The 18,687-nt window shown below is 39.5% G+C and overlaps 1 protein-coding gene across 2 annotated transcripts in view; it reads right to left on the bottom strand.

The window, feature by feature from the left end:
• Positions 1-11,637: 11,637 nt before the first annotated feature.
• Positions 11,638-18,687, bottom strand: part of PPP3CA (protein phosphatase 3 catalytic subunit alpha) — a 319,865-nt gene continuing 312,815 nt past the window's right edge. Inside the window, exons 13-14 of one of the 2 annotated variants that reach the window (XM_029942672.1) lie at positions 17,414-17,443; positions 11,638-14,270 (exon numbers count right to left, since the gene is read on the bottom strand). In XM_029942672.1, coding sequence (XP_029798532.1) covers positions 14,074-14,270; positions 17,414-17,443 — 227 coding nt within the window. In that variant the 3' untranslated portion in view covers positions 11,638-14,073. The remainder of the gene's footprint in view (positions 14,271-17,413; positions 17,444-18,687) is intronic. The other variant, XM_029942676.1, reaches the window with a different exon arrangement.

The following is an 18,687-nucleotide window of genomic DNA, read 5'->3' as shown; positions in this document are numbered from 1 at the left end:
TGCCAGATTACGGCCTGAGCTGAAGCCAGACGCCCAACTGACTGAGCCGTCCAGGGGCCCCATAAGTTGCTTATATCCATATATCTTTCACAAAATTGTACCGATAATTTTCCATTTGTTATGTCATTTATTCCAGTAGTATATATATTGAGTGCTTCTGCCAGGAACAGCCAGGTATTCTTTAATCAGCTTGGAAGTTAACATAAATGTTGAATTCTGGAAATGACCTCAATTTTATATAATACCATACTGACCAAAATTTGATTTGGAAACACAGGGATTTGGCATAAGAATTCTTAGCATCTAAATTTAAAAAATCACTTTTTAAGTATCTTGGGCCAGTTGAAGAAAGGCACTTTGAGGGAATAACATTGAGAGATCATGAGAAGCTTGGGGCACCTGGGTGGATCAGTGAGCTAAACATCTGACCCTTGATTTCAGCTCAGGTCATGATCTTCTGGTTTATGCGTTTGAGCCCTGCATCGGGCTCTGTGCTGACAGTGCAAAGCCTGCTTGGGATTCTCTCCCTCCTCTCTCTCTGCCCTTCCCCTCTCAGAATAAATAAATACAATTTTTAATAAACTTAAAAATATATGCATATTTTTAAAAAAAGAAATCACCAGAAGGTGATAAGAAGGACTAGGATGAAAGATAAAGGTGAAGGTGGAAGAAGATGGCTGAGCAGGATGGAAGTGTGCAGGCGCTGACAAATGTTGGAAGGGTAGCCAAGATAAATGCTCCCCGGTAGCTCCGTTTGAAAACTGCAATGGCCCCTTCCTCCAAGGTTCAGATTAAACCACTTTTATCTAAGAGAAAGAACTGTAACTTCTGACTCAACTTCTCTAGAAATCTATGCAGAATTCACCTTTCCTCCCATTTCAGTTTCCGAAGAAGTACTCTACTTCACTGTCAGAGTCTGTCTGCTCCCTTCTCTTCCTCAGAGCCGTGAGGTAAAAAAATGTCTTAGACCCGGAGACCCATCTTCAGTATTGCTTTGAGCGTCTTCAGATACTGAGGCAGCAAACTTTTCTTCTAATGAGAATGGGCCCTAATCACTGTCTTCTAAGTTATTTGCATTTGTGATTGTACCCAAAATTGTGTTGGTCAAAATGTTGTGCTATGTCTGGTAATAAAATGTGGGTAGTAAATATATAACTATTATAAAGAACCAAAAAATGGAAGGACAAAAAAGCCACAATATTATGTCAGCTTAAGGCTACAATCAGGTGACATATAGAAAGTGTGTGTCTGGAGTGTGCGGGACCTGTATAGTAGAGGATGGATTGGAAGCAGCCAAGGAAGCTGATCTCAGTGGAGAATGTAGAGGAAAATCAAAACATTAGATCTAGAAGCATCGAGACAAGAACAATTAACTCCGTTTTCAAGTGACTTTCTAAATGCAGTAGTGTGGGGAGCTGCAAAGACTCAGCTGCTCGGCCATTTACTAGCCAGTAATGTCACTCCTTGAGGGGAGTTGTCAAAAGAGGCAGGGGAGCGCCTCTCCCTGCCAGGAGAAGCCAGAAAAACAAAGATCAATCGCCTACCGGCAGGGTGGTATCGGCCCTTCACGTGCTGTGCTAAAAACTTGAGTTTGTTCCTTCTGTACCCTAGCTTTGACCCTGTTTCCTAGCAACCGACCTAGGTCAGCTGCCTTGTTCTCCCGCCTGAAAACCTTTATAAGAGACAGTGTTTTCTGAATAAGGGAAGAGGCTTGATCAGATACCGTGTGTTGTGTCCTTACTCTCTGTGCTCCCCCTTCCTGCCCTTTCTCTCCCTCTCTCAGGATCAAGAACCCGCGAGGATTTTCTGCCCTGCTGGCCGGGGCGGGACGTGACACAGTAGGGTAATTCATTTGTTAAAATTTCTTCTTTTAAAAACCAACAAGCTTGAGGAAATTGCTTTAATCTTTGGTTGTAAAACAAGTTAAAGAAGAGAAGTTAGACTTAATGCTAAATTAAAGACAGCAGGGAAACCTGGGTTAAGTGTCTGACTTCAGCTCAGGTCATGATCTCATAGGTGGTGGGTTAGAGCTCCTGTCGGGCTCTGGGCGGACAGCTCAGAGCCCGGAGCTGCTTCAGATTCTGTGCCTCCCTCTCTCTCTGCCCCTCCCCTATTTATGCTCTGTCTCTCAAAAATGAATAAATTTAAAAATTTTAAATAAAATTAAATTATACACAGCCTCTTTTCATCAGGTTTTGGGGGAGGGTAGTTTACCTGTTAACTAAAGTGGCTTAATTTACACACAATATCCACTCCTTGCAAAAAATCTTGGTAATAGGAAGTCAAAAACACTTGTTATGAAAATAATTCTCCATCTTCTAAACAGGTTCGCCAAAGTATCAGTTTTGCCTTAGGATAGGATCAGTAAGGATTTAAAGTGGTAATGTTCCTTACAAGAGAAAAAGAATATTTAAAAAAGAATTAAAAGCGAGGGAAAATAAGCGTTTCAGCAGATGGCCTGGTTTGTAATGGGAAAAGAGGTCAGGAGTAATACAGCATTCCATTTCATTTCTAAGATGAAAAATACCTACCTATTGGCAGAAAAGGTCTGTTCTTCTGATTCAGCCTAGAAGGTCAGGTCAAAACTTTATCTTTTAAAGAAATAGATCATGTAATTGGTTGTTGAAAGTAATTGAAAGTTGGCACAATTGGAGAACCATTTCCCCTGAAGACTCACTCCTTTTATATTGAGCAAATGTCAGAACCAGACATTAAAAGCTAATGTTTGTCTTCTAATTCTCAAAGACTTCATTGTGTGTGTTTCCTGTGGACTTGTGTACATGAACTCTCTTAGATTTGTGTAAACGGTTCATACCAGGCTGCCTCTAACCACTGATCCCTTAAATGGAAGCTCCATTTCAGAAATTATTAGGGACTTGCAATAGAAGAAATTGTTTGTAACTCTTTCAGATCCAACACTCTCTTTTTATAACAAGCATTCTTTGTGTACTAGTATTTGACCTTTGTTAATTATTTTAAACAAACACCTAAAATGTAACACAAATAAGGGTCTTAATCTCTTCAACTCCCACTTTTTCCTTAGGCAAAAAAAAAAAAAGCATTTCTATCTTCAGGTCATTGAATGGCTCACATTTGCATTGATATCACTTTGAGCTTTTCAGAAAAAAAATTGTACTAACTATGACATTACCAATGTTTTGGGGGGAATAAAAGAAATTTTTGTTATTTCGGTTGTGATTTTTCTCTTTTAAAGAGAAATTAAATCATGTACAGGACTTTAAAAATTCAAATACTACTAGGAGACTTTCAACATAAGCAACATTGCACTCTGGATATCTTCTAGCTGCTCAATACCTACTCCTTACAGATCACTATTTTCAACACATAGCTATTTATTCTGGTATATACCTCCATATTAATAATATGTTTACACTGTTATTTATTTTTTAGCTTTATTGAGCTATAATTTATAAATAAAAATATATTTAAAGTGAAATCATGAGGGATTGATTATATCTAATGAAATGATTGGCCTATCTAGTTTATTAGCGCATCCATCACCTCATGTATTTATCTTTTCCTCTGTGTGTGAGAACATTTAAGTGCTACTCTCTTGAAGTATTTCAATTTTACAGTAGTGTTACCAACTGCAGTCCCCATGCTGCACATTAAATCTTCAGATTTTATTCATCTTAAAATATTATTCATCTTGGGGGTGCCTGGATGGCTCATTCGGAAGTGACTGACTTCAGCTCAGGTCGTGATCTCACGGTTTGTGAGTTTGAGTCCTGCCTCCGGCTCTGTGCAGACAGCTCAGAACCTGGAGCCTGCTTCAGATTCTGCTGTGTCTCTCTCTCCCTTTGCCCCTCCGCACGTGTGCATACCCTTTCTCAAAAAAATAAATAAACTTAAAAAATATTATCTTATCAAAAATATTGTTAACTATGTGTGGTGATGAATGTTAACTAAACTTATTTGGGCAATTATTTTATACATACATATATATCAAATCATTATGTTGTACACTCAAAACTAACGCAATATTATAGGTCAATTACGTCTTAATAAAAGATGAAATTTTTGTCTATTAAAATTTTTAATTTATACACAGTAAAATTAGCTCCTGTTTTGATGTACAGTTCTGAGTTTTAAAACATGTATAGAGTCACATAAGCATCACCACAATCCAGTCAAAGAATAGTTCCATCCATCACCCCAAAAAATCCCCTCACCTTGAGCCGTCCTCGCCCACACCCTAATCTCTGAGAACCACTGATGGAGCTGAAGGCTGTCATAGCAGTTTTGCCTTTTCCAGAATGTCACATGAATACAATCACACAGTGTGTAATCTTTTGAGACTGGATTCTGCAGGGGCTCAATTCCGGTTTTGCGACAGCTTTGCGACAGCTTTGAGACAGCTTTTGCTCCAGGCTACTTCTGAGGCCTTTGCTGTGATAATCTCAAGGCTGTTTGCTAAAAGGGAGGTAGGTGCTCCCTCCGAGGCAGAGGGTAGATTCATTTACTGACCAGGATTGTAATGATTATATGGCAAATGTTGGGTAGGATTGCTTGATAAGACTGGGGGCCTTCTAAGGTGGAATTCCTTTGCTGTGACAAAAAATTCAGTCCTTTCTCTCTCTCTCTCTCTCTCTCCTGGATCTGCTCTATGTCCATGGCTTAGGGACTAGGGAAACTGACTTGAACGTTCAGCCTATGCTATGTGTGCTGCTGTGCTGTGGGTAATAAAGGCCTTTGTCTCTGACCTAGGAGTCTCCTGTCTTCTGTCCCCACCCATGAAACTGTGGCAGGCTAAATTGTTCCCTCGAGAGGAGAGTAAGATTTCAGACCCTCCATAATTCTTGAAGCTTCCTCCATTTGGCCCCATGCATGTTAGATCACTATGTTATATGTTCCAGTAGTGCATTAGTTTCCTAGGCCGGTCATAACAAAGTCCTACAAACTGCATGGCTTAAAGCAATAGAAATTTAGAGTATTTTGGGTGGATCAGTTGGTTAAGAGTCTGACTTCGGCTCAGGTCATGATCTCGTGGTCCATGGGTTCTAGTTCTGCATCAGGCTGTCTATTAACAGCAAAGAGCCTTCTTTAGATTCTCTGTACCCCTCCCTCTTTCTGCCCCTCCCCCCCAATAAATAAACATTAAAAAACAATAGAAATTTATTGTCTCCCAGTTCTTGAGTTTAGAAGTCTGAAATCAAGGTGTAGGCAAGGTGTTGCTCCCTCTGAAACTTGTAGGGGAATCTCTTCTTGCTTCTTCTTGGTCCTGGTGGTTTGTAAGTAGTCTACGGAGTTACTTGGTTTGCAGCTGTTGTAACTCCAATTTCTGTCTTCATCATCCGATGGCATTCTCCTTGTGTGTCTCTGTCTTCACATGGACGTCATCTTATATGGGCATCATCATATTGGGTTAGGGGGTCAACTTACTTTAATATGACCTCATCTTAATTAATGACATCTGCAATAATCTTATTTCTAAATAGGGTCACATTTTTAGGTAGTGGTAGCAGGGATTTCAACATGCCCTTTGGGCAAGGGGACACAATTCAATCAATAACAAATAGTTCATTTCTCTTTATTGCTAAGTAGTATTCCATTAAACTGGAGGTACGGCCTTTTGTTTATCTATTTGCCTGTTGAAGGACATTTGAGTTGTTGTTTCCAGGATTCAGTAATTGTGAGTGATGCTGCTATAAACATTTATATCCAGAGTTTTGTCTGAGCATCGTATTCATTTCTCTAAGGTAAATAACTAAGAAGGAATTGTTGGGGCAAAAGGTACCTTTATCTGGGGCATCTGGGTGGCTCAGTCAGTTAAGCACCCGACTTCAGCTTAGGTCATGATCTCACAGTTCATGGGTTCGAGCCCTGTGTCAGGCTCTGTGCTGACAGCTCAGAGCCTGGAGCCTGCATTGGATTCTGTGTCTCCCTCTCTCTCTCTGACCCTCCCCTGCTCACACTGTGTCTCTTTCTCTCAAAAATAAAATAAAAAGTTAAAAAAATATTTTTAAAAAGTTACCTTTATCTGAAACTGCTTAACTTTTTAAGAAAACGTTTTCCAAAGTGGCTGCAATGTTTTAGATCTCCTCAAGTAATGTTTGAGAGTTCCAGTTGCCCTGCATCTCCCCAAGAAGTTGATATTATAATTTTTAAAACTTTTGCTGAATGTGTGTTATCATCCAAACAGCCATATGGTGCGATCCCACTGTGACTTTAATTTATATTTCCCTGGTGACTCTTGATGTTGAGCACCTTTTCACGTGTGCATTTGCCACCCATATATCTTGTTTGGTGTGATTGTTAACATCTTCTGCTCATTTTTTAATTGGTTTGTTTGTTGGAGTATTTGGAGAGATTTGTATATATTCTGTATACAATCACTTGATAAAGAAATGATTTGAAGACATTTTATCCCAAACTATGGTTTACATTGTGTTTCATTTTCTTGATGCCCTGTGCAAAGCAAAAACATTGTAATTTTGATGAAGTTCAATTTATCCTTTTTTCCCCTTGTATAGCTTTCTGGTTTTTGGTGTCATATGTGTGAAATCTCTGCCAAACCCAATGTCACAAAAATACTCTCCTGTGCTTTCATGGAAAGATTTTATATTCTGTGTTTTTAATATAAAAAAAATTAAGTTTTGTTTTATTTTTGAGACACACGTGTGTGCATGTTGGGGGAGGGGCATCATCATGGAGCCAGATGCAGGGCTTGAACTCACAAAACCATGAGTTTGGCTATTCTCGATCATTCTCCTTTCAATAGAGATTTTAAAATCAACTTGTCTATATCTAGAAGAAAATCCTGCTAAGGTTTTCGTTGGGATTGCATTAAATCTGTCGACTCATTTGAGAAGAATTGACATGTTAAGTATATTAGGTTTTCAAATCTGTGAACTCAGCATGTCTTTCCATTTGTTAAAATCTTCTTTGATTTATTTCATTTGCATTTGTATTTTTATAATTTTTGCTTTCAATTTCATGCATATCTTAAATAAATAAGTTAAGATACCATAAATAGTCTATTACCTTAACCCCAAAAGTTATTGCTACTCTTTAAAATTCACTTAGTAACTTTCTCTTTGCTATTTCTGCCAATCTTAAAATATTGTATTTTACACTTTGTCCAATTCTTACTAGGTCCCGCATAGAAAGATAAACCTTAGCCAACCAACCAACCAAACAAAACCCTTCATAAGTATTATCCCATTTAGATTTAGATTTACTCCTTTAGATTTACTTTGACTCTACAAGGGTAGAGGTTGCAAGACTGTTGTAAGGAAGAACTTCAGCTTTGCTTTATTTATAAGTTATTTTGGCAGTATTTTCCAGTGGTCAGGTATTAGAAAGCTATGCCAGGAGCTGTATCTGTCCTTTGAAATCATGAAGACAGAAGGCAAAAGAAGAATGGTGTGAGAAGCATCTTGGAAAAACCCTGGGTCATTGATGATAATGTTAAGCCACGGACCGAATCCTAAGACCAGTAAGTCCCAGATGTCCTTGTTAGTAACTGTACGTGTTAGCATGGCTTGAGGAGAGTTAATCAGGAATTTGGTTACTTGCAGCTGAAAGACGTCCTGATACAAGTAACTGATGTGGCCCCTCTCTTGCCTACCATTCTCTTTGTGCACCCCACCCTTTTATTTTAACCACAAAGGTTGACGTATCACTATTTTTCTGGAGTTTCTCCTTTGCTCTTACTTTTTCTTGCAGGCTGGAGTGCCTTCCACTTTCCTCCCTATTTCCCTCCTCTACCAATCTACCCTCATAGGAAGGTTCCCATCAAATGTCATTTCTTCTAGGAGAATTTTCTGACTACTCGTACCCTCCCAACCCTGAACACACGCACACATACATGTTCACACACACACACACAGTTTTTGTCTGCAGCATATTTATCACAAGCACTCGTGCAACGCAGCATATTACTGAATGCCGCAGCGAAAACTGAAGTTTACTGAATGGCTATTTTGTGCCGGCCACCAGAGTAAGTACGTTCCTTGTTTTGTCTTTCTTAATCCCTATGGAAGTTTAGGAATTGATTACTCTTATTGCCCTCATTTTACCAAGGAACAAATCAGGTTTAAAGAGGCTTTAGGAAGTTTCTCAAGGTCACACAGATAACCACTAAGGAGCGGGGCTATAAAAATGCCAAGCTAGGTCTAACTCCAGACTGGAACTCCTGTAGAGAACATTACACAGAAGTGAGCGCGCGTGGCATGAAGCATTGCTTTATTTTCACTGTTACTGCATCTTGTGAGAGGAGAGACTGTCCTGAGTTTCATTGTCTTCTCTCTGCGGGCATGTGCCTAGCACAAAGACGCAGTGACGGCACCAGTTGATCAAATGGCAGTCACCCTCTCGGAGGGCCGGAGCTCCCACCAGTTCGCTGCCGGCGCTGCCCCAGGCCCTAGCTGGGGTCTTCTCCTCTACAAAACACCTATCTTCATTAGGCTTTGGCCAGCCCTGCCAGAACTGTGATGTTAAAACTCATTAAGGTGTTAGCAGCTGACAGGGGCTGTGGTTTCCTACTCTAATGTGTATTTCTTTAAAAAAAAAATTTTTTTTTAATGTTTTATTTATTTTGGTACAGAGGGAGACAGAGCATGAGCGGGGGAGCGTCAGAGAGAGAAGGAGACACAGAACCAGAAGCAGGCTCCAGGCTCTGAGCTAGCTGTCAGCACAGAGCCTGATGAGGGGCTCGAACCCAGGGACGTGAGATCTGACCTGAGCCGGAGCTGGAGGCCTAACCGACTGAGCCACCCAGGCGCTCCTCTAATGTGTATTTCTTAATAACTAACTTTTGGAGAAAGTGCTGTTGAACCCAAAGGAATGGCTCTTTTATGCTAAGACTTCAAGTACATTATGAGATTCTTGAAGATAAACTGTGCTTCAAGAAACGTTGTTTGAACAACTTATGGCAAGCTGGTTGTTGTAGTGGGAGGGTTTTTCAATATGACAGCATTTCATTGTCTTCAAAACACATGAGGCTTCTTTATTGATTCTTCACAGAGAAGCATCCAGATGCTTTACCACCCTAATCTTCTTTTCTGGGTGAACTATTAGAAATTTAAAAATGCCATTGCCTTCTCTCCATAACGTGCCTTGTAGCCAGTGTTAAGGTTTACATGAATACTTAACTAACTCCCATAGTTTCTCCTAAATTCAATAAGCAACTGTAAATAAAAATTAAATTTATCATACATAATTCTGTGTAGCTACAATGGTAAAATATTTGTCCCTACTAGATATTTGTTGAGTCGGAAATATAGGGCTGAATTTTAAATTTGCTCTGGAAATAAAGTAGGGCATGGTTTATCAAACTTTTCTGATCATAAAAATTTTGGTGCCTACTTATTAAAATATAGACTCCACTCCAGGCTCCAGAAGATGGTCATTGAGAAACAGTGGGGGGCACTAAACTGGGGCAAGTGTTTCAGCCATTCTCCAAAAAGATTGGACATTTTGACTCTGGGACAAGCCATTTCGTGAGACCATGAAATAAAAAGGATTTTTCTCCTATTTTCCTACCTGCCTTTCTTCCAAAAAAAAAAAAAAAAGAAAAGAAAATTATGGCAGCCACTGTGACATGCTGAAAAAACAAAGATAAGCACCGATTCTCACTGACAGAGTTGAAGACAATGGCCTATTATACACATGTGTTAAGTGTTAAGACAGAGACAGGCCAGGACACTACGCTTTTAGAGAGGAGGAAATGCCTCGTCTGAGTGAGGTAAATTCGACCTCTGTGAAAGTGAGGTCATTCCACATAGATGATGTATGAACAAAGACTCAGAGGCTTAAAGAAACCTGGTGTTTTCTGAGCGTTTTGAAATGTCTGGCATGGCTAAAGCTCAGGGTCATGTTGGGGAAAGTGGGGGAAGATGAGGCTGGCAAGAGCCAGACTGTGAACAGCCTTACACACCCCCTTGAAGAGCCTGGACTTAGTCTTGTAGGCAGGAGGGGGCTGTTGGGAAGAAACAGCTATGCCCAGCACTTGGTATAAAATGACTTCAAAATATAACTTGACAGCAACACCTCAGGTAGAACTGGAGTTTCAGCTAACATTGTTTGGAGCTAACAGTCTACCACAGTCAGTTTGGCGCTTTGCCAATCGAGTGTGGACGCCTCAGCTGACGTCTTGTAGAGGATCACGATGTGCAAAAGAGATAAATAGGCTGCTTTGGTTGATACAGGAAGCTCAGCCCCACGGCGGAGTTCCTGTAAACACAGGGTTCTAGGAAACGAGTTTTGAATCAAAGTTCTATTACTTTCAAGAGACGAAAAAAATGAATGGAATTTAGAATCCTACTGTGGAAGGGTACCTTTGATATTATCTTTGAAGAGAGCCCCTTCAAGTATGTCTGGTATAGCTTCTTCCACGCAGCACTGTATAAAAGATGGCTGTGGTGCTGGTCAAGTCTGCCTAGGTATGGAGGTCTCCAGTGAAGGGGAGGCACCCACATTCTCCGGTAGTTTACCTTCTGCTGAAGCAGCCTCATTCATTAGCAACTTTTACTTTATGACAAGTGGGCATTTTTCTGATTTAAGTGAGGTCTTTTGGAATAACCAACCTAATAGGATAGGGATCATGTCAACTTCTGTTCATGTTTTAGGTTTCCTGTTTAAAGAAAACCCTCTCCCCTGCTTGGATCTCCACTCTCCTACACACATGCATTCCAAAAGGTCAATATTGCCTTTTGAAAATGTGATTACCAGAAATAGTACAGGGTTTCCTAGTTTGGGGAGCTCAGATTTGTTGAACTCAAGGGGCTTATAGGTTTGAAGACATGCAGGTGGTCAGGCAGGGCAAACTGAAAGGTCTCTGCTTCTTAACTAAGTTGGACAAGAGGCATCCAGGGAATGGGGCATGAAGTAGTCAAGGAAAAGTGTGAGACATTTTAGGAAGGCCATTCCCACCGTCCCTCCTGTGGTGCTGGCTTCACCTCGGGGTCCTGGCTTCAAGGCAGAAGGTTGGATGGGTACTAAAGTTAATTATTTCAATGAAGGTGAGGAGGTGAGGGAGAAAGGACTGTTTCAGGACAAGATCACTCTGGGGACTTGAGCGTCACCGTGACACTTGCCGGGCTGATGACACAAGATACTTCCACTTTGGCACTCTACCCTAAGGCATGCCACTATCCATGTACAGGGATGTCCTCTACTCCACCACTTTGTTCCCCTCATCATCCCCTTTTAGCCTCCAAAGAGTTTTCTTTCTTCAAAAATATTTTAAAAGAATAAACATAAGAGGAATATTGCCAACCTAGGGTCAGTCAAATCTAACTCTTACTCCTTAAAAAGCTAGATGACCAGTCAGCACTGAGTTTGAACCTCTTGAGAGGTAAGTTACCTTAGAGGTGGGTTAAGGAGGGGAAAGGAGGTTGTTTCTGTGTGTATGTGGGTGTGTGTGTGTGCACGCATGTATGTGCATATGTACAGTCAAAGGTCCCGTGGCATAAAGAACTAAAAAATCCAAGTTTCTCCAAAAGTGAGGGAGAAAGCCCTAATAACTGATGATCTGGCAGTGTTATCCCTTTTGGAGAAATAACTTCAGTTCTATTTTGATTTCTTCGGTAGACTGAGCTATTCTGCAAAAATACACAGCGTTACTTTCCTAACTATTGACCAGAAAGACCAAGCAATACTCACATCAACTGCTTATTTTAATGTCAAATGTTTATTTCTATGCCATAGTTGCCTCAGCACAATTTGTAAAAGAAAGGAACCACCCCCAGATGATTTTTTTTCTTTTTCTTTTTCTTTTTTTTTTTTTGGTCAGGATATTTTCTCTGCAGTTATAAGAAAGAAAATAAACACCTCAGTATCAGAATTACCATTTCTTTCACATCGTTCTAATAGGCTGCATCTAAATATTTTCCTTGGATGTCATTTTTTAAGGATGGGAAAATATCCACAGGAAAACATGTTTGTAGCCATTAAAATGAATTTGGGATAGTCTTTGTCAGAGAATAGATCTAGAACATCTCTGTTTTGGTACCCTATGTCACTAATTGCCATAGTCTTAATTATCTAGTGTCACAGGCATACTTTATTACATAAACCAAAGTGCCCTGAAAATGAGCAATGTTAGAAACCCACTAGGATCTGGTGTATCTGAACTCTCCAGGTGATACGATATGAGCCAAGGCGCCAGCATACAAATTTCATATCCATACAAATGCAACTCTCTTCCGTGCTGAAAACGCGCTAGGCAGCTTAGTTCTTTTCGCTCTAGCAGATAGGGCATCCAGTACAACTGAAACAACCTGATAACAATTCTTGTTTTTCAATAAAAAGGAATGCTCTGGTTTCTTAACTGGCTCCCACATTCAAGGGAGCCAGAAGACGGCATTTGCTCTTTTAAGTACATTTCTCGTGTCTGATTTGAGACACAAGCCACCACGATTCTTACAGCGGAAGTAGGCACCGCACCTTCGATCACCAGGCCCTTAGACAAGCCTGGGGGAGTAAATCTGCGAAGTGTGGTGTGGGCCCAGCACCTCGAAGGAGACAGCATGGTGGTTGTGAACGTGACTCCCTTCAGCAGACTCAGCGAAAGGATGAGAGTTCTTTAAGTTCATGCACATTTTATTGAGTAGTAATATAAAATGCTTTGTCTTTGTCATTGTTACAAGTGCATGCTTTGATTGCCAACATTTCAGAAGTCAAATTACAAAGGCAAGGCTTTAGGCTGTAGTGAATTACTTGGGCACTTATACAATTGTTAAAAAATATGAATGGACTCTTGTTGTTTTCAGAATGAACCAGTTGTAACCCGTAACTGATATACAAAGGGAAAAAAGTGAAAAAAGTACATATTTTGTGGCACATGACAGAACAGAACGAAAGAACTAAACCGTGGTGACATTAACAGTTACCATGCATTTAGAGTTTCACATGTAACTACAAACTTATTTAAATTTCACAAGGGTTGCTAAACATGCTAACCATCTATATGTGCACTGACAAGCTTATGTTAAAAACTTTTAAGAATACTCTCCCCTTTAGATTTTTTCAAAGCTTTTTTGATTACAAAATTTCAAAGGCATTAAGCATTTTAGAGAATATAAAGTACGCCAGTATACATACATTTCCAGGATATGTCAGACCACTAAGCGCATTACAGTCCCGTACAGGCCGATACAGCCGTTTTTGTTTCTTAAAAAACATGCATAGGCAGATTTTTTTTTTTTACAGAATATAGATGCTTTATCACTGTACTTAATATGGTGTCTTGTTCACTATACTTAAAAATGCACCACTCATAAATATTTAATTCGGCAAGCCACAACCAAGACTTGATTTATCAACAAAAAAAACCAACCCCTAAATATAAACAGCAAAAAAAGATAGATGTAATTATTCCAGTTTTTTTTAAACTTAAAGAAAAGGAAAGATATTCATTGCTAAATTAATAAGATAAGTGTTATATGGAAAGAAGGGCATTCAAGCGCACTAAAGAAACCTGAGGTAAGCATAATCTGTACAAAATTAAACTGTCCTTTTTGGCATTTTAACAAATTTGCAACATTCTTTTTTTTTTCTTTTTCTGTTTTTTTTTAAGACTGCCTAATTCATTTTATAGCCATTGTCTGACAAGAGTAGCAAAACATTATCAATAAATAGTCCTTATTTAGTTTGTACATCATTTTGTTAAAAATGTTTGATGTCATCCATTTTTAGTGCTGCAACTGTAAACGTACAATAGAGTAAGAAATTAGACAAAGTTTTCGTGTCCAGTAACATAATAAAAGACCTTTCGTTAACCTATCTAGAAGTCCCCAATGCAGTAGGAAAACATGTTCATTCCCCTAACATTGCAGTATATACTAGCGTTAGCTTTCTTTTTAAAATTTTTTTTCCTATAAGCATTTTTAAAAGGCATACCCCAAAGAGGTGTTTAATCACCACCCCCACCAAAATATAGTTTATTATCTCTCTCCCTCTTTTTTAATGATAGTGTAAACTGAATCCAATTCCTGGCCCCCAGAGCAAATAAGCTACCGTCAGAGGCAAGAACACCCAACTGCTGATAGGCAGCAATCCCATCATGCCCTGCAGCTCAAAAAAAAAAAAAAAGTGAACAGGAAGTGGTCACTGGATATTGCTGCTATTACTGCCATTGCTGTCCGTGCCGTTAGTCTCTGAGGCGAGAGCCTTGTTGATGGAGTTAAGGTTGGCGTCAGAGGGCATGGCATCTCTGCGGGGTGGCATCCTCTCATTAATTCGGTCTAAGCCTTTGGCCTCCTCGAAGCTAGTGATCTTATGTTGTGGTGAAAATCCTTTGATGGCTAAACAGAAAATCATTAAAAAAAAAAAAAAAAAAAAGAAAGAAAAGTTAGAGGTTAGCCGGAGAAAAGCAAAGGGCACAGCTTTGCATCAGGTGAGGTTAGAGATTTCGCAGTGAGTGAGGGGAATCCTTTAGTAGAGAACAAAATGACGGGACCTGAACACAACACAACAGACTCCTTACCATACCTGAAGATAACCAAAAGTTCTGAAAACAGCCAATGTCTCTTGCCAACCAAAATGTCCTCTTCAAGTTAGTAAAAGGTAAACATTTCTCTGGTCTTCGTGAGCGTTTAGATCAACAAAATGTGAAGTGGATATGTAAAGAAGAAAGTTGCTACCAGGGACAGGGATCTAGATTGAGCATTAACTGGCCACGTCATTAGCATGATTACCGTATCAAACACCCTAACCTAGACAGACCATAACACAGCCTTAATTTTGCTCTTCCACTGTGCTAGTAATGGCAAATTCAGTACAGTCAGGTGGGCTAGGTCTAAAAGTCTAGAAGAGGACTTTAGAGCAGAAGGTAAGAGGAGCTATAAGAGGAATAAACTTTGGGGGCATTGCCACGCCATCTCAGAATCCCAGAAAGACCTCTTGGCAAACAACTCAATGGTGGCATGAAGTAAAAATAGGAATTATACACTCCTGCTTCTCCAACTCAACTTCGGAAGCATGTGGAGTGGGTGTTAAGGTAAAAGAAACTCAGAAAAATCGTGAGGACTCAGTAGAATAAGCAGAGTCCTTCAGCAGCAAAACAGGTCAAACTGATGTTCACCTGGTATCCCTTACTGCCTAAATCAAAGGAAAATTCTTTCTTAGTAGATCAATATAGATATAAGTAAAGTAATGGTTCAAGAATAAGGGGGAAATGCCTTTCAGAACTTTCAGCAAAAATGACAGGATTGGCTTGGGCCCTTTTCAGTGAAAACATGGAATTCTCAAGAGGGAGTATGGATATTTGAATATTTTTCATTAACCCTCAGTGTGCTCCCATGATAGATAAGGCATTTGTGCAAGAAACTTAAGGATTTCTTCAGTAGGTGCACAAACCAACCAGTGAGCTGAAAATAAAGTACATAAATGGGCAACCAATGACATCAGTTTGCTTTACTTCCTGTGATATGCAAGCCAGATATTGACGGGCCAATCACCAGTGCTGAATTGGGCTGCATCTCCATGGCTGACCAAGGACAATCTCATGGTACCTTTATTCTCCCCACCTTATTTGGGGCAGGGAGGTGGAAAGGAAAGCAGTTTCAAGCTGAAACTTTGCCAGCCAGTTCTACCCAAATGTGCAGTGCCTTTTATTAGTATGATGATATTCTTCAAAGATACACAGTTATTTCCAAACTCATTACACGATGAGAAACAGTGTATCACCCCTCTGGACTTTAAAGGTTAGCAAAATGGTGATTAGTCAATTATGAAAGGAAGAAGATGGGGAAATGGGGAAAGACCAAGGCCCAAAGCAAAGCTTCTTAATTCTTCTCTAAATTGGTAATAAATTGCAAAATAATAGAGCCGTCTAATGAGCACCCACCCTGAAAACACAATTATTTTGAGGGACAAAATAGTGGCACAGAGTGGTATTCTATTCTTTCTCTAAACCACTGTGAATATCATTTCATCATAATGAATAAATGCAAAAGTTTGTCAACATGATAATTTATGAAGCGATCTTGTTAATTTTAATGGCAAATGAGGAAGCTCTAGGTTTTGAAAGCCAATAGAGTGAGAGCATAGACATTCAGAATCTAGCTAGAACAATGGATGTGTCCGGAATGGGGCTCCATCTCTAGTCAAGCTGTCTAGCCTGGTACCGAAGAATGTGCTCTGCTGTAGTTGCTGGTCAGACAATGGGTATTAGCAATTTACATTGGTAGTATACTTAACACAACACAGAGTCACAGAAACCACAGAAAACAGCCAAACTATCCACAAGAATGCACACTGCAGATTAGAATTTGCCAAGAGGAATAGAGAATTCCCACATAAATAGCAGTCGATTCACTGCTATTTAGGAAGCAGTTGTATTTTCTCTTACAGTGCTATCATTTCCCCTACTGTATCCAAATCATATGCAAATTCGACAGTCTAAAGTGGCACTTTTCACATCATTATCAAAGGACCATACGCACACAATTTTGGGAAAAATAAAAAGTGATCTTGCAAGAACAAAATACAACTGAAGAATTTTGTTTTAAAGGGGAACTTCAAATTATTCTTTTTAAAAAAATTTCCAGAGGCTATGGTGGGGATAATATTAGAAAGTATTTTGATACGCAGTTCTCTAATACCTATGTATTTTTAAGCCCTTGATTCAGAAGTAGTTTCTAGAGGGTCAACGCTGTTGTCCTTGAGTAGTGCTAGGGCACAGTGGGTGACGTCTAGTTCTTGATTTCCCCGACGGCACCTAGCGCAGTGCCTGACCCAAAGCAGACAGTGAGCAGTCCAGGGAGTGAGGACTGGATCGTCACTGCTCCCCTAATGGTCACTGCCACAGCCACTGAGTAGTTCTGAACTCTTTATGGCATCCTGCTGGTGCTAACTGCCCTACAGATACCAGTAGGTCGCAGAAGTGTTTATCTCATGCGTGGCTGTCTCATGTTGGAATGTTCCATAGAGACATAAATTATTGTTGAACTACAACAAAGCACTATTCAAATGAACACTTTTTTTTTTTTTTGCTAGCAACTTCTGAAGACTAGAATTAATAAAGCTATTTTTCTCCTCTCCTTTTCAGTGCTGACTGAAAATGATTTGACGGAGGGACATGGTCCAGCTCGAAGAATATTATTTTATCCGATAGTTGTCAAAATAGTTGCTATAACCCCCACCCCACATCGTTCAAGATATATAATCCTTTGGTGTCCTATGACTATCCTAGGTTCGTTGTATGCGAAGTCAAACATAGCTTTAAGGGAAAAAAACAACAAACAAACAAGCCATAAAAGGACATTTTCCCCTTTAAAGCAAGAACATTATGGTTAATACTGAGCCACAACTGTTAGCCCAACACCCACACACTCTGTACAAGCTACAGCAAAAAATAAAATAATAAAATAATAAAAAAAATGAATACACCCAGCAGAGCCCTTATCTGTTGCAGGTACAACAGAAAGGGGACTGGCCAATTTACCTTCATCAGCCTCAATAGCCTCAACAGTAGCTGAAGAGAAGAAAGGGGGTGCAAAATGAATGAGAAAAATGAGCAGAGGATTTTTAATTCTAAGAACAAATCAGTGACGTTCAAGGGAGCTCAGAGTATTAATGTTCCTGTAAGTGCTGGATTCTGGCACAGACAATAAAACAGAAACGGTATAAAGAAAGAAAAAAAAAACACAACGAAGTGAGTTTATTTTATGAGCTGGATACACCTATCAGAGTGAACTGGGTTTTGTTCAATAAATGACAAAATCACGAACCCTTGAGGAACACAAGACAGTTTTATTTAGATGGAATTGGTAAGAGACAAGGTTACTCTAACATGTACATCTGACACAGAAAGTATGATAAAGCCACTGTTGTGCCTGGCAATCTAGGGTTTTAAAACGCCAGATAAAATGGCAGACCTCGAAGCAGTGTCATAACGTCGGTGGCATAATTCACACTATTCAATATTACATGTCGTGATTCCTGGTGCAGTGCAAAAGTGGAGTGTGTATCTCTGTGTGTCTTGTGTCTGTGCGAATTTAGAAGAATTGAATCAATGCGTCTGACCTGATAGTGTATGTCACTCTTTAAAGACCAACACTGAGTGTGTCTAGAGCGGTGAGGGAGAAGGGGAAATGGAGGCAATGATGTATAGAGTCTGGGGTCCCTTTGCCAAGCAACTAAATTTAAAATCAGTTTTCTTTACTGGGATACCATCTTTGGAAATGAAATTCCTGAAATGCTATAATCAAGTGGTAACATGTCAGTTGCAGTAAGAATTTTATCAGCATTTTAAAGAAGAGGCGGTCTAAATACTGAAACCTCAGCGTATTTCAGAGGCTAAAAGCCCATTGCTTTATCAGCAATTTTTATAAGGTTAGCGTCTGTATTCTCACTAGTCCAGCTGTCTGAGCCTTTCCATGTTATTAAGGCTAGTTGATATTTCCCTAATTAAGTGCTAAAATGCAAAACTTGTCTGTAACTTCAAAATGTTTAATACTAAAATTCTACCTCTTGACTTTAATTTGCATATTTCTTATAATTTAAAGTTGTAAGACTAGAGCGGCTGCCAAATGTGCAGTACAATTTCCTTACAGTGCCTTCTAAATCCCTTAAGATAAAAATGTAAAATGTTTACCACCATGGAGAAAAGCTAAACAGTAGAGATTTAAGCAGTTTCTTCTTTTTGACAAATTTGAAATGCAGACAGTGGATTCTAAAATTGTTTTAATGTATGTGGTTTAAAATACATACTGAGTT

Source organism: Suricata suricatta, chromosome 1 (assembly GCF_006229205.1).
Source record: "Suricata suricatta isolate VVHF042 chromosome 1, meerkat_22Aug2017_6uvM2_HiC, whole genome shotgun sequence".
NCBI classification, from domain to species: domain Eukaryota; kingdom Metazoa; phylum Chordata; class Mammalia; order Carnivora; family Herpestidae; genus Suricata; species Suricata suricatta.
Note: the sequence above shows the minus strand (reverse complement) of the source record. Positions and strands in the feature narration are given on the sequence as shown.